This window comes from Procambarus clarkii, chromosome 40 (assembly GCF_040958095.1).
Source record: "Procambarus clarkii isolate CNS0578487 chromosome 40, FALCON_Pclarkii_2.0, whole genome shotgun sequence".
Classification (NCBI taxonomy): domain Eukaryota; kingdom Metazoa; phylum Arthropoda; class Malacostraca; order Decapoda; family Cambaridae; genus Procambarus; species Procambarus clarkii.
This window is the reverse complement of record NC_091189.1, coordinates 6779614-6796275: the sequence shown is the minus strand read 5'-3', so window position 1 is coordinate 6796275 and position 16662 is coordinate 6779614. Positions and strand designations below refer to the sequence as shown.

Sequence of the window (16662 nt, the reverse complement as noted above, 5' to 3'; positions counted from 1 at the left end):
ACTTGTCCATCCTTTGTTTTATCATTAAGAAAAAATGGCGGGCAATATAATGCTTGTGCCGGTCCACCTATAGACGTAAGCCCGGCTGAAGGGCAACGCCACAGTATGCGGCTTGCGTGACGTCAAGAGTGCCCGGCCATCATCACTGTAAAAACTAATATCCTGTTTTGAACACAATAGATTGACAACTTAAACCCTTCCCCTATCTACGGGCTCACCATAGCCCGTGCTACTTGGAACTTTGTTCCAGGTAGAGAATCTTGAACAACAACAACAACCTTCCCCCAAGTTGGCCACTTATTTAAAAGAGACACTGAGAATCATGAAATACCAGCTATCGATATATTCTCCGGGTTTATAAAGTTTTTTGGCTAGTTTATGTACTGTGCACCCCCATACCCATCCTTTGGGCGGTAGTGCGAAGGATTACATATCCACATAATGGATTCAGGAACTGAATCACAATATTCGTCTAGCTAAGCAAGTTAAAGCATTGTCGAGTTAGTTACAGAGTTCATTAACATTTACATCAGCAGTGTATTTATAATTCTGGCTAGTCTTAATTAACATGGTTACAGAGACGCATATTTTGTGGTCCAATATGCTGTTGTTGCTGGAACTGGGTATGAGGTTTCTGGATCTGTGTGTGATGTGTCTGGAGCTTGGTATGGTGAATCTGGAGCTAGGTGTGGTGTCTGAAGTTGGATATAGGGAGTTTGCAGCTGGGGTATGGGGCGTCTGGAGTTGGGTGTGGAGTGTCTGGAGCTGGGTATGAGGGTCTGGAACTTGGTATGCATTGTCTAGAGTTAAATGTGAGGTGTGGAATATGTGGAGCACCGTGTAGAGTGTCTGGAGCTGGGTATGAGGGTCTGGAACTTGGTATGCATTGTCTAGAGTTAAATGTGAGGTGTGGAATATGTGGAGCACCGTGTAGAGTGTAGAGTGTCTGGAGCTGGATATGGTGTGTCTGAAGCCCGGTGTGGAGTGTCTGGAGCTGGATATAATGCGTATGAAGCTAGGTGCTGGGTATCTGATGCTCGGTGTGTGGGTGTAAGATGCCTGGAGCTGAGAGTAGGGGTATCAGCAGCTGAGAGTGGGATGCTTGCAGCTGGATATGGGATGTCTGGAGCAGGATATGGGAAGTCTAAAGTTGGGTGTGTGGTGTATGGAGCTGGGTGTTGAGATGCTCCAGAAGCCCCGCCCGCCCTAGACCTTGACCACCCGTATATAAAGAGCGTCTTGGCCTGGGCCCAGCAGACAGCTCCTTCTTGGTGGGTCAACATGAACGCTCTGGTGAGTATATTATTCCTTCTACATATCTCTCTTAAGAACAAGTGGTACTTGGTGTTATGTACACATAATGGCGTAATGAGTTATTTATTGCAAGTAAAAGTACGAAAAAACATTAGGAGGCGCACAGCACATTATTATGTCGTATATAATATACATTTAATTTCATAATTAATTTTTATTTGCCTTAATTTTAAAAGTACCTTATTATTTCAGACTGTACTCTGTATGGCGGCTGCGGTGGCCTACAGCAGCGGGCAGCTTCTAACTTACTCTGGCCTGTATGGTGGCTATCCTCGGATATATGGCGCCTATCCTGGTGCATATGGCGCCTATCCTGGTGTCTATGGAGCCTATCCAGGTGTGTATGGCGCATACCATGGGCTCCTTCCTGCAGCTTCACCAATTACCCTTAAATCTGTGGCTGCTTCACCTATCACAATAAAGGCTGCTCCCTCTCCTATCACCATCAATGCTGTAGCTCCAACACCTTTGACGTACAACGTGGCTCCTATTGCCCCTGTGACTCCCGTCCAATCCAAATATCACGCACAGGACGAGCTGGGCCAGTATTCCTTCGGCTACTCCGGCGGTCCTTCGTCGCGAGCTGAGACTCGTGACGCCTTCGGCATCGTCCGCGGATCGTACAACTACGTGGACCCTGAGGGTAAGGTTCAGACCCAGCACTATGTGGCAGACGCGCTCGGCTTCCGAGTAGCTGGCACTAATGTCCCCGTGGCACCCGATGTCCCTGCGGCTACTCTAGGTTCCCTGCCAGAACCAGTACAGGACACTGCCGAGGTCACCGCCGCTAGGGCCGCCTTCAAGGTTGCTTATGATGAAGCCGCGGCTGCCGCCGCTGCTGCCCCCGATAGCCGCTAAAAACATTGCATTTCGGCCGACCCAGCCGTCGGCATCTACTCTTATCACTTCTTCGGGTTCCACATCTAAATGACCTACGGTCACTTGTCTGTAATAGGCTCCCCTCTCCTACAGAGGTCTTTTCTGGACATACCACCTACAACACCGTCCCTGCCTTCACAGCCTTAACCGATGATCACAACCTCTGCTGCACTGCCACAGTCGCCGCCCCTCGTTTTTGCTGTCCGCGAGTCCGCGATGCTCAGCTTCTCCATATTGTTTACTACCAAGATGTCATGCTGTCTCCTGCCGCGTGGACTATTGGCATTGCATAGCAGAACTGGTCATGCTGTCTCTCCTGATGTAGGTTTGAAAAGGTGTTGTAGAGCATCTGTCATAAAGCACTTGGTGCCTGCTAGTTCTAAGAAAATGCCGAGGGTTTACATTGATTCCAGAAATTTTGGATCAGTAAAATCATCAATAATTCGGCGAAACGTATTTTATAACCACCAGCGCGTCAAGATGTTTGTGTTGGATGTTGACCTACCTTCATATCTGCATGTTACTCATGTTGACCTAAAGTTTTTTTTAAGTGAATATGTCAAATATATATATATATATATATATATATATATATATATATATATATATATATATATATATATATATATATATATATATATATATATATATATATATATATATATATATATATATATAACTGAAAACTCACACCCCAGAAGTGACTCGAACCCATACTCCCAGGAGCCACGCAACTGGTATGTACAAGACGCCTTAATCCACTTGACCATCACGACCGGACAAAATGAGGTGATAGCCGAGGCTATTTGAACCACCCCACCGCCGGCACTCGGATAGTAATCTTGGGCATAGCATTTTACCAAATCACCTCATTCTTTGGGGCACACGTGAGGAACACAAATTCCTCACGTGTGATTTGTGTTCCTCACGTGTGCCCCAAAGAATGAGGTGATTTGGTAAAATGCTATGCCCAAGATTACTATCCGAGTGCCGGCGGTGGGGTGGTTCAAATAGCCTCGGCTATCACCTCATTTTGTCCGGTCGTGATGGTCAAGTGGATTAAGGCGTCTTGTACATACCAGTTGCGTGGCTCCTGGGAGTATGGGTTCGAGTCACTTCTGGGGTGTGAGTTTTCAGTAGCATATTGTCCTGGGGACCATTCAGGCTTGTTCGCGTCTCATATATATATATATATATATATATATATATATATATATATACATATATATATATATATATATATATATATATATATATATATATATATAAAATATCTATTTTGTATATCATTGTTAATAATCCTATCCTAGGTAATCGCCAGTCATATTCTAATACCCTGGTAAACAATACCTTTTGACAACATGACTCCTACATACCCCACCAAGAAACTAATCACACACAACCCTCATGCTCAGCTTGCTTCTAAATTAAGAATCCTAGAACACATACACAATCTACAAACTGAAAACGACATTACACATACCATATGTATCGACATATCATATCACCTATCGGCCCAAAAACAACATTGTGTCAGTTGCACTGTTAGAACACATACGAAATGGAACTAGCGAGTCTAAATGGATTCAAAGAACTGCCACTCATATTAAAATGATGGGACTGCACGATGTATATACAGATGAAAGAGTACAGCACTTCCTTCCACCCTGGCAGATAGTACCTTTTGACATCCTGACCCCTGCTATGTTGACGCTAATGGCAAGGTTAAGACCCAGAACTATGTGGCAGACGCACTCGGCTTCCATGTGGCTGGTACCGATCTGCCCGTGGCACCTGATGCTCCCAAAGCTGCTGATCCAGGTCCTCTGCCCCAGCCCGTTCAAGACACCGCCGAAGTGGCAGCAGCTAAGACCGCTTTTAAAGCTGCTTACGACAAGGCCGCAGCCGCCGCCGCTGCGGCCCCTGACAGTCGCAAGAAGCGTTCAGTCGTGGCCGCCCCAGTTGTCTACTCTCCCAACGGCTTCTCCTACGGGTTCTCAGCTCCCTTGACTTATGCCAGCCCATCTATACTAGGCGCCCCTCTCACTTACTCGGCCGCCCTGCCAGCATATACCGGTGTTCCCGCCCTAGGCTACACTACAGCGGTCGCCGCCCCAGCTGCTACCCTTCGCGACGCTCAGCTTCTCCGTATCGTGCACAACCCTGGTCATGCTGTCTCCTACCGTGTTGACTAGATGTTGTAGAGTACGTAGCCCAGAGGCTGGTCGCTACCGTGTTGACTAGGTGTTGTAGATCACGTAGCTCAGAGGCTGGCTGCTTGGTACCTGTTGTACAGTTAACCTTTGTTAGTTGTGTTTTCGCAGGTAAAAACTAAATCAGGTATCAGTAACCGGTGAATTGCCTCTGGTCTGCTGTTAACAACCCATCCAGGCGTCACACAGTAGAGAGCGTATTCATGTTTCCACAAGTAAACATTATAAGCACTTTGTCAAAGACTTTAATAAAAGATTATTTTTACGCAATGATGTAATTATCCATTTTTAGAGTTTCCCAATGTGAAGCTTGTGTTCACATTAAATGGTAGAACAAATATTTAACAAGGGTAAGCCTTTAATGGACGACGTTCCGCTGTAGCGGTTATTTTCACAGGTAACATATGAACATACAAAGAGAACTTAAAATTTCATATGTTTGCAAACACTGGAGGGGCTCTGTGCCAACTACAGTACTTATTAGCAGTGTTTACTTAATGCATGGGTAGTGTGTAGTTGCCTGGGTACCCCATGATGCTATACAGTTCATGAGAGAGCTCATGGCAGAGTAGAAAATTAGTCGACCTCTCGCTGGAAAGTCCAGGGATTTATACCCCATTTCGAATTATATTTATAATGTGCTAGGAGGGGTCCCCCTAGACCTAGGTCCTAGACCAACTATTAACCTTTCTCATGATGCCTTGAAACAATTCACAACAGTTACTTAGCCTCCCAGTACTTATTTACTGCTGGGTAAATAGGTGTGAAGAACTGAATAAAGCGGGATAGAACCCCCACATTTTTCCTCAACTTAAATTTCATATTTTCCTCTGCCAACCACAAGTGAGTTAAGTCTCACTTTTTTCAAGGAGAATTTACCTACATCATTTGTGTATGTGCACAAGTAAAGAGTTACTGTTGGCATCAGCAGCATATTAGAGATAATATAAATCCACTGCCTCCCCAAAATTTAAAGGGTTAGGCAGTGATTTTAGGTTATTTTTCCAGAAAATCTTACATTCAGATCGCCTGCGATAGCTAGAATTGTTATAAAATAAGTTTGTTTTGTTGGAGAAGAACGTATATTGTTAGGATTTCTTAAGGTCGCTATATATTAACCTGTAAGATACAACTAAGATAGCATTTGTTCTCATAATGTTTACATCCACCAGATGACGTTACCAGTTATACTGTGCGCATCTTACGGTGTCCGAACTCGCGAGGCGAGACTTTACTTCTGAACTTTTGGTTTAAGAGAAATGTTCCCAAGTGCGTGGGGTAGAACTTATCTGTAGAGGTTATTAAAAACAAAGCAGCATCCATTATTAGTTCTGTTGTTTTCCTAACTGTTATTATAACGTTACACATATTTTTTATTTTTCTGGTGAACGAACGCGTAGTAGGAAAGTCAGCAAAAACTGTTTGTAAATACAGAGAATATTTTCCTCAAGTTGCCCTGTGACTCAAACTGATTACGTTTGTCGATACGTTTTAAGCACAAATAAGACGGAAAAACACAATCCACTATTGGCATACTTCCAAAAGAAACATGAAACATTTCATAAAATTATGTGCCGTAATTTCATTGACAACATTAATATCATTGATCAGTGTTTACAAGATTCCACCAGCGAGGCGGGCAACAGGTGGGTCAGCTCTCCCAGGCCACGCCAGCTGCCGCTCCCTCTTCACCATCACCCGGGCCGCAGACAACAACCTGTGGTTCCCAGAAATGTCTGAAGCTATCAGGAGGGTGCGACATCTTCTTCAGAAGAGGTCATCACCAATGGGAGCTACATCAGAGGATTACCGTCGTCTTGGGGAACTGCTGCCAGCTCTCTTAACCATTCAAGACAACAATAGCACTAATGGTCAAGGGGGCAACCAGACAAAGAGAGAACCATCAGCCACTCTTCGGTCAACTACCAGACTTGGTGCTACAGGCGGAGTGCTGCCGTATGTCCCTTGTACTATAGCACCCTTTGACGACCCTGCTACCGTCACCGCCTGTCTCAGGAAGAGACTGGCCAAGGGCGCTCTATGGATCGATTTCTTTGGTGACTCTAAACTCAGAGTGCTGTTTTATGAGTTTCTTCGACGAACAGACAGTGAATACCACTACAGGGTCAAACTTCAGGTATGTCGTAGGTTGCTAACCTTGGTTGTTGTGGGTGATGTTTGTGGTGAGAGAACAAAAGCCACGCATCCTCGGTTCTTGATAATATTCACGTTCACGAATCACATTCATTTGAACGTGATTCGTATACCACTAGAAATACAACAATCGTGTATTATAAGACTAAATAGACCATCTTTAATCACACATACTTTAAACGTACATAAGTAAACAATAAACTAGCAAGGATCTAACCAGCAATGTTAGGAGATTTCTCAACATTTTGTCGAGGTATGAATGTGGTGGTGAAGAGAAACTGGTGTAGTCTATCAAATGTTTTACTAGATCAGAGGGGGAACGGTTAGATATATAATAAAAATTTCTGGTGTGAAGTGGATATTTGTGCACATCGCTGATGCTAGGAGGATGGTGTTGTAGAAGGCAGATGTTGTGGGTGACATGTCCTACTGTAGAAGGCATGTGTTGGGCGCGACATGTCCTACTGTAGAAGGCAGGTGTTGTGGGCGACATGTCTTACTGTAGAAGGCAGGTGTTGGGGCGACATGTCCTACTGTAGAAGACAGGTGTTGGGGGCGACATGTCCAACTGTAGAGGGCAGTTGTTGGGGGGGGGGCGACATGTTCTACTGTAGAGGGCAGGTGTGGTGGGCGACATGTCTTACTGTAGAAGGCAGGTGTTGGGCGACATGTCCTACTGTTGAAGACAGGTGTTGTGGGCGACATGTCTTACTGTAGAAGGCAGGTGTTGGGGGCGACATGTCTTACTGTAGAAGGCAGGTGTTGGGGGCGACATGTCCTACCGTAGAAGGCAGGTGTTGGGGGCGACATGTCCTACTGCAGAATGCAGATAACTTCTTCACATTGTCTGGTCCGGTTACTGTGTTGACCACACAAAATACATATTATTACAAAGTTATCACAATTTTTAATACAGCGGCTTTCAGGTCTTTGGGCATTTCTTAGTTATTCTAAATCTGAAGTAATTTCTTTAATTTGAATGTTTTTAATAATTGCAGTAGATGGTACAAAGTCATATTCTATGTTTTCTCTCCTGCAAGCCTCATTGACCAATCAGTCTACATAGTCATCCAAAGTTACCAACTTCATCATAGGATGGGATTCACACGAATTTTATACAAAAGGAATTATCATTGGCAGAAATTACATTTAATATATATTACAAGGTACTTCATACATTTACTGTGATAAGTTATTTAAAGACAGCAGAGCACTTTTAGAGTCATAAAATATCACTCCGCCCCCATTGAGCTCAAGGTACTCAGTGGCTAGATTCTCAGCGTGCTTGTGATGTGCTTTAGACTGTGTAGTGCTGCTCAGTCGTCCAGTCTCTGCATACTAGTTGTTGTTGTTGTTGTTGTTTTAGATTTAGGTACTCAGAACGAAATGTCCGTGTAGCACGGGCTATAGTGAGCCCGTAAAGCAAGCATACTAGACATTTCATTTGCTTTATATACTGCACACGCACAACCTTCTCTACATGTGCTAAGTTGCACAGAACCATCAGTAGAAGCATACAATTCAGTTGGTTTGAGATCTTGAAGATGACTGCCAATAGCTTTCAGTGTTATGCTTCACAGTGTTATGCTTCATAGTTTCAGTGTTATAGGTTTGCTTTAAGCCAATGGGGTATGAAATGTATAGTGACCTACACATCATTACAAGGGGAATATAGTTAACAATTTTATCAGGATTAAGAAACACATTTAGTTGCAAAAGATTATTGGCATAACAGCTGAGCATACACTATAAACAACACTATAAGTTGTTTGTCGAGGATTTAAGGAACAGTCAGAGTTGTTTAGAATAGATCTAATTTAGAATTTAGTTTGAATAGTGCTGGGGGATCATTAATTTTCAAAATTTGGGCATACAAAATATTATTAAGTAGAACTATTCTCTCATAAATAGAGGATAGTCTTAGTTCTTTTCTCGTGTTAATATTTAGGAGTTCTAGGACAATCCAGGATGATACGCATGGCATCATTTTGTACTACATCAAGGCATTGTAATTGTTTAGGGGAAAAATTAACAAGGTGTAAAACGTATTAATCAACAACATATTGTATAAAGACAATATAAAAGTCACGAGAATATATTATGTTAATGCCAAATCCTTTGCCCACGAGAGTTTTGGGAGGTTTAAGGCGATCAACAAATGTTTTGCGAATGTTGCTGATAACATTTGTATCACTGACCTCGATTCCAAGATATTTCTAAGACTCGCAAGCCTCCACGGGCTCTCCATTAATAGTACAGTTAGAATGATGAAGAGAATGGGGAACAAGAACCCTTGTTTTATCATCAGAGATAATGAGACCACATTCTAATATTTTCTTGGAAAATGCATCAAGTAATGCTTGTAGTCTAGTTTTACTGTGTGTCATAATACAAATATCATCAGCAAAACTAATAACATAGGCACATCTTAATTCTTCTGGGCGTGAGGAACTCTGACTTGGTGCCTGTACCTGGGACGTGCAAGGGACGTGCAAGGGACGTGTCTGGGTGTGTGGATCACGTCAGCCACGAGACTAGTTTTAATAATACGATCAATCCTTCCTAATTGTTATTAATTTTTTATTGTTCTTATTTTTAGAATTCAACAAAACGTTTTGAGGAGTTAAGACTAAATTTCGGCAATCTACATCATGACATGGAGGCTACAACAGACCTCGAACCGCGTCTGCGCATTACATTCAGGTAGATAAAAATAATTGTGGATGAATGTGATATTCAACCTCCAAGTGTTGATACTCAAGTACATTCAATGGGATATCCAACTACATGTGCCCTCAACCAGACTCAGGGTAGACGTAGTCCCTGTTACTACTGCTACCACGACTATCACTGCTGCTCCTCTAGTAACTCTCGTCACAGTTTCAGACCGTTTGTGGAAATGGTGCCATCGTTGGTGAGAGAGAGCGTTGAGCTCCGACAGCTGGGCAAGTGGGCCAGGGGAGAGGAGAGACCACCTCAACTCTTGCTCCTTGGTAAGATCTCAGACAGTAATATATATCTTAAACCCCAGTTCGTGTCCCACGATATTCTTAAGCAGTTTTCGGGTGAATACAACATGTTGCCTGCCACTGTTTCATTTATTGTTAACCCAGTACTGAGGAAACTCTGCCACAGCTAGTGTGACGGCATACTAATTATCGTGTGAAGGGCTGGATTAAGACCGGATCAGAAACCTTTAGAGGCCCTAAGAACTTAAAAGATTTTGGTGGCCCCAAACATATCTAATTCAAAATATAAACAATCGGAAAGCGTAAAATAAAATTAATTTTTTCAAAATGAAACAAAACTTAGAGTAAGATGGAAAATAATGATTTTTTGTTTGTATATCACTATTTATATATGGAAAGTGTTCTCTTACTTTTTCTAATTGCAAAAATCTTTGATCAGATCCTCAAAACTCATCTTACGTAACTCATCTGATTCTATACCTAGTACAGATAAGGCATCCAGCCTGCCTTGTTATATTGTTGATTTCTTGGAAATTTTAATCTACTTCAACTGAGAAAATGAACGCTTAGCTGAGTAATTTGTGAAGTTTAATGTTAACAAATAAAATACAACAAATGTCTTCATTTGAAAAGGCACACTCGGTATTGCCTTCTACAATTATTTTATAAAGTTCAGCATGACTGAATCTTGTTTTTACCTTTTTATTTCACTGAACGTATGACGCATATATGAGCGAAACATCTGAAGCTCACATGAGAAGTTGTTTATATCCTCTGGGATATATTCAGTCCATTTTTGACAACACTAAAAATAGCTTTCAAGTTCAGATGATGAAGTAACATGATGTGGCACATCTCTTAGAAATGAAGATCTCTGCTATTTCTTTGTATATCTCTCCTCTTCTTATCATCTCAGTTTTAAGTTTGTCAACAATTGTGAAAAAGGAGGTGATACGAAATTTATCTCTAACATTCAGATCTGCTTCTGGCGAATCTACATCATTGGGTACCTTCTTTCTGATACATTTGCGAGTTTGAGCTGTTATGTGAATTAGTGATCCACGATCACGGTAGTGTGGTTGACAATTTATATGATGTGGGTGTGGATCAATAATTCCTCTGGGCTTTAGTAGCAGTCAGGGAAAGTCGAAAATTCCAGCTGGGCAGCGGTTAGTTGCGTCTGAAATATGTTTATAATAAGACTGCTCACAGCAAGGTGGATAGAACTTTTGTCTTCCATTTGTAGGGTCCGTTGTTCAAGTCTCCTAGTGCCCAGGTGAATGAAATGTTTATATATATATATATATATGTATACATATATATATATATATATGAGATGGTCCCCTTTCGGTCCCTCAACTGTTAATAAAATAAATATATTTTCTCGCGTTTGTTATATTATTTTTTCTGTTTCTATCAATATTATTGTTGAATAAATTCACAAGGGCCGTGATGAAGGTTCGAACTTACGTCCAGGATGATCCCTGACGCGCCTTAATTGACTGAGCCATGACTTGGTCAAAATCCCTTGTGGATTGATTCATATGATATATCACGCTATTGTGATTTCTGTGTGTATCTATTATTGTTGTTCTTACCATATTAGCAAACATTTGGAACTTCCATCAACTAAGCCGTATTTGGGCGCTATTTTTCAATATTCTTTAGGCTACACCACGTGGATGATGCAGAGAATGTTTGTAGCCTATTCCCATGACGTCTACAGCTACATTATGCAGATGCACAGGGCTGTAGTGCCCCTTCTCCAGCAGGTAAGTAAACATGGGTCACCATCTTTTGGAAACATTTTTGTCACATAATTGATTGCGTAACGCAATAAACAACTGTGTAAATTTGGGAAGAATGTATATATAGTGTGCGGGAGGGCGGACAATTGGTGTCGTGTTTACAAGGTGTACCGTCCATTCCAGCAACCTTCCTTGGGCGCTTGTGGGCGCGGGGGTGATATAGCCAGTTTAGTTCACTTATTATACACCCCGTACCCACTCTGTGGGCGGTAGTTGAAAGGGTTACAGAGGCACATAATGGGCTCAGGGACTGAACCCCACAATTTTATATCTTGATGAGCTAGTTACAAAATTCAATGTGCATCGTCACATAAACAATGGACTCGAGACCGACCACAAGTACAGTTTCTAAATTAAGCAACTGACATATGTGGAGAGCTAGTGTCACAAATGATAGCAACGGCTCGCTCAGACATCTTTAGTAGATCAAAATATTTAATGGATTGTTCCTCAGAGCCATATTATCTATGGGCCGTGTGCAATGTCCTGTTATGGATTAAATTCTGTAGTGCATGTGCAATGTGTTTAAGAAATATTTCGGTTCTTGCACGGCTCCATGTAATTTAGTACCTAAACTGGCAAGCTCACGCATTGTATTCTCCAATTATATTTCTTTATTATAGCATGTATTACAATGAACATTGGCAATTTAACACTTAATGTATCTAGAAGAAAGTATTATCAAGATCTCAGAGCACTAGGCACAGTGACAAGTAGTCACGTAACTTACTAGGTACGTACTGCCATTGGTAATCTTAACAAGTTTCAAAAGAATTCTTGGCCATCAAATACTATAGAGATTAAAAGAGAGAATTGAAACAGATAACACAGGATGTACAACATTTATTGCGTAAAAAAGTGTTGGAATAATATAACACTCTCTTTCAGATTTCTCAGAAGACCCGCGTCTTGGTGATCGCTGAGTCCCGTTACCGAGAACATGCGGTCAGCAACCTCTTGAAAAACTACAGGATTCTCTATGGAGATGCCTCCATAGACTGGAGCGCGATGGTGTTCCTGTATTACTTGCAGCAGTACAAGCAGCAGCAGTCTCCTCATCCACCGTCTAGGGCTTCCACTGCTCACACAACACCAGTTACTTGGTCACAAGATGAAAACCTACACCATGATGGTCCAACTCCCAAAGCACATAGTCAGACCATCCTGGACCATATGGTGCCCAGAGAGGCCGATGGTGGAGTGTGGTGGTGGGACACTGGCCTGCCCCTCAATATGGCTGCGATCGGTGAGTGTGATGAACTCTACCATCGTGGCCTGGCGTCCATTCCCGCCTATAATGGAGCACACCTTAATTGTTACGACTTTCATCACGCGGGCACAGCTACCCTCAGCGACATGGTGACCATGTTGTTCAATCTCATGTGTAATTCGCTCTCGGGTGCACACAGCACCTTCTGTTGCTCATGAGGAGTTGAGCAAAATAAAATATAAAGATATAATTGGGTTCCTTATGAACAGCAACAAGAAAACGGCCTCCTCTTAACACAGCATTCAACTTCGTATTTGGTCCGAGTGATGGTGAAGCACATGTCCAAATTTAAACAGGTCAATTACACACAAAATAAGCATGGACCATTCTAACTTGGGAATCCAACCACATCAGTTGATTTTTGGAGGCATGGGTCTGACCAGAATCTTTAAGCAATACTAATTGTTACGATCCCTTTCAGTAAATGACAGACATAACATAGAATAAAATTAATCATAAATTCTCCAGTTCCTTCGTTGGCTAAATTTCCTTCCGTTAAACTTGAAATTTTTCCTGTAGACGAGTCCAGGTTGACAGGTTTGAGGAACACCCTCTAGTGCGTCTTGTTATGACAGTCATCATTGGCCAGATGGAGACGAAGGTGTATCAATAAGAAGGGAAATTCATACGTCAGGAAGTGACATGTCTGAGAGAAGACAGCCCACACGGCCAGGCTCAGTACACCCCAAGATGACGCATGTGGACACTCAAGTCCTGGTGTGGTCGCTGTTTCAAACGGTTGTAAGGATTGTCCTCTGTTTTGGGGTTAATTAATGTACTATGTGGCGGGACACAGGATGCAAGTGGCAATTCAACTTAACATTCTATACAGCAATCATGTGTCACGTAACCATGCAGTAAAATTGTTGGTGGTAAAAATATTTTATTTAATCATTGATGCTGTGTAATGTGGAACAGACGAGGTCTTTGAAGTATAATCACTGAGCTCGCACACAACAGTAATAATAATCTAAGATGAGAGTAGCGGGTATATTGACTGTAATAAGAATGTAATCATCTCAGCTCATAGTAAAGCAAAAACCACATGTAGTCTATAATTATTCCATACTGAAAGTAATGTATGTGTTGGTGTGTGTGTGTGACAGTGTGAGCGGCACTGCTGCAGGGCAGTGAGAGTGCGAGCCGACCCTTGATCACCATCGTTTAATCACTCGGATTTGTAAGTTAATTATAGAATCTTTATCGATTTTGGAGCAGACGGGGGAACTATCGCTTAGTTCCGTCACCTGAGACTACTGTCTTGGACCTTTCCGTCACCTGAGACTACTGTCTTAGATCCTTCCGTCACCTGAGACTACTGTCTTGGACCTTCCGTCACCTGAGACTACTGTCTTGGACCTTCCGTCACCTAAGACTACTATCTTGGACCCTTCCGTCACCTGAGACTACTGTCTTGGACCCTTCCGTCACCTGAGACTACTATCTTGGACCCTTCCGTCACCTGAGACTACTATCTTGGACCCTTCCGTCACCTGAGACTACTGTCTTGGACCCTTCCGTCACCAGAGCTCACAAAACTAGCTAATTTGAAACAAAATGAACTAAACAAATATGAATAATTAAGCGATGGTAATAGCCCATTGTCAATAATTAATTGGTGTATATTTTGTCCTATTCCATAGATTATATATTTCATTGCTAAATGTAACTAAAGATGATTAGCTCAATAATATTCAATAAAATATTTATATTGAATAATTTAATTTAGAATATCATTATAGAGTAATTTTAAATAAAAAATATAAGTTATTAGATGAAAGGAAGAAACACAGAGGCAAGAGGTTTGAGTTTTGAAACAAGTGGGACTAATTTTGTCAGGGATTCAAATTCAATTTCAAACAAGTTTATTGAGGTATAAATACACACAAAGGGATGAGTTAGTTGAAGCTATTCTCACCCCGTTCAGTGCAACGTGTCCATATATATACATATATAACTGAAAACTCTACACCCCAGAAGGATTTGAACCCAGACAGCCAGGAACACTGTAATGAAGTATAATCGCCCTGTAATGAAGTAAGAGCGAAGAGGTAGAACAGCTTATTGATAGAGCTCGGGTTATCTTGAGATGATTTCGGGGCTTAGCGTCCCCGCAGCCCGGTCCTCGACCAGGCCTTCTTTTTGTTACACCCCCCTCCCTAGGAAGCAGCCCGTAGCAGCTGTCTAACTCCAGGTGCCTATTTACTGCTTGGTAACAGGAGCATCAGGGTGAAAGAAACTTTTTGCCCATTTGTCTCCACCTCTACCGGGGATCGAACCCGGAACTTCAGGACAACGAATCCGAAGCGCTGTCCACTCAGCTGTCAGGCGCCCAATTCCCCCAGATGCATGGGGGAATTGTGTAAAAACCTGGTTTGTGTCTCGGAGTGACTGCAGGATCAGTGGTAGGTCAAGTTGATTTCCCGGTTACGATTCTTTTATCATGTCATGTCGTAGTTCAGTCGATTAAGGTGTGTCTGGGATCCTCTCGGACGTAGGTTCAAACCTTCGTCACGGCCCTTGTGGATTTGTTCAGCACTATGCACCTTGGCGTATTTGGTACTTTAACCACTCGACCACCGTGACTGTACAAAAGTCATTGGAAGCCGAGGCTATATCTTTAACAACTGATCATCACTTGGTGGTAAGCTTGGGCATACCAAGCCCAAGCTTACCACCAATATTAAATATATATATATATATATATATATATATATATATATATATATATATATATATATATATATACATATATATATATATATATATATATATATATATATATATATATATATATATATATATATATATATATATATATATATATATATATATATATATATATATATATATATATATTACAAAGATATTTCATCGAATCACTTCACTTTGTGGGGCCACGGGAGCAACACAAATCGCATTTGTGTTGCTCACTTGGCCCCACAATTTGTAATTAACGGATTGGCTTTCTGTAACCATCCATTAGGCCCTTTCCTGGCGTGCTAGAACGCAACCAGCCATGAGGTCCTTTCCTGACATTTTGGAAACAACAAACACAATACCATGTAACTGCACAGTGCAACAAATAAATAGATGCCATATATATCTATGGCACAAGGATATATCTGCATTGTATACATTTTCAGCTTATGTTTCACCTCTAAGATATTGGATTGTTTCGTCATGAATAATGCATTTAAAGTAATTATGCATTCCTTCAACACTGCGCAAAAATATTCTCAAATAATGTTTACCAATGTCTTCTTAGATTCTCTGAGTACAGTGTACAGGTCCGCTAATAATATATGATATTATATTTTTGCTTCGAATTACCTTAACAGATTTCCTGTGTTTGGTGGATGGGAGCGTTCAGATTGTTTGTCCGTTATCATCATACATTCTTATATTATATTTTGTCATTAAATTGTAAGTGAAAATACTTAAAAAACAAACGCATACTTTAGGTCAAATTTGCTAAACGTCAAGCGGAAGATTTCGAAAAACATGAAAATCCTTGATCGACACCTTACCGAACTTTTCGCCATATATTTTTAATTTTTAGACGTTTGTTTAATTACTGTTTATGTCTAATGCTGGAGCTAATACCCCATGAACAATGAACAACAATAATATTCGTGCATATTTAACTTTTTTCATTTGCAACTATAACTCGTTTATGCAATTTTTTTCACATGTTCGAATATTGGATAAAACTTTGCTTGACCTATTACCTCTTATTAGTACTGTATATTAAATAGCTTATTCAAAATTAACAAATCTACAACTTATACAGTATTTCATATCATATGACTGATCCATTTTTATTTATTATTACTATCCGAAGTAAGAAAAACCATTTATAAGTTAGCTGGACTCATTTACATGTACGAGCGTATTCACCAAATGGTTAAATGTATACAATATACATAGCATGGTCCTGAAGCAACATGTCTTGCAGGTATAACAGTAATATATGCGGCACATGGAGGCTGTGGCGACGTCCTTGTTGGTAGTGGCGGGCTAGTATATAAGGGGCGCCAGCAGCCACTCTGGCA

At 41.4% G+C, this 16662-nt stretch overlaps 2 protein-coding genes across 2 annotated transcripts; both read left to right on the top strand.

Moving 5' to 3' along the window:
- The first annotated feature begins 1237 nt into the window (after window positions 1-1237).
- LOC123758077 (cuticle protein 19.8-like) lies at window positions 1238-4671 on the top strand. The gene is made up of 3 exons (XM_069338656.1): window positions 1238-1293; window positions 1507-2056; window positions 4003-4671. The coding sequence occupies exons 1-3, from the start codon at window positions 1282-1284 to the stop codon at window positions 4386-4388; spliced, it is 948 nt and encodes a 315-aa protein (XP_069194757.1). The 5' UTR covers window positions 1238-1281; the 3' UTR covers window positions 4389-4671.
- A 1277-nt stretch (window positions 4672-5948) lies between these two features.
- LOC138372932 (uncharacterized) lies at window positions 5949-13755 on the top strand. Its single transcript, XM_069338655.1, has 5 exons — window positions 5949-6543; window positions 9160-9263; window positions 9441-9553; window positions 11198-11301; window positions 12226-13755. The coding sequence occupies exons 1-5, from the start codon at window positions 5956-5958 to the stop codon at window positions 12763-12765; spliced, it is 1449 nt and encodes a 482-aa protein (XP_069194756.1). The 5' UTR covers window positions 5949-5955; the 3' UTR covers window positions 12766-13755.
- Window positions 13756-16662: the final 2907 nt, after the last annotated feature.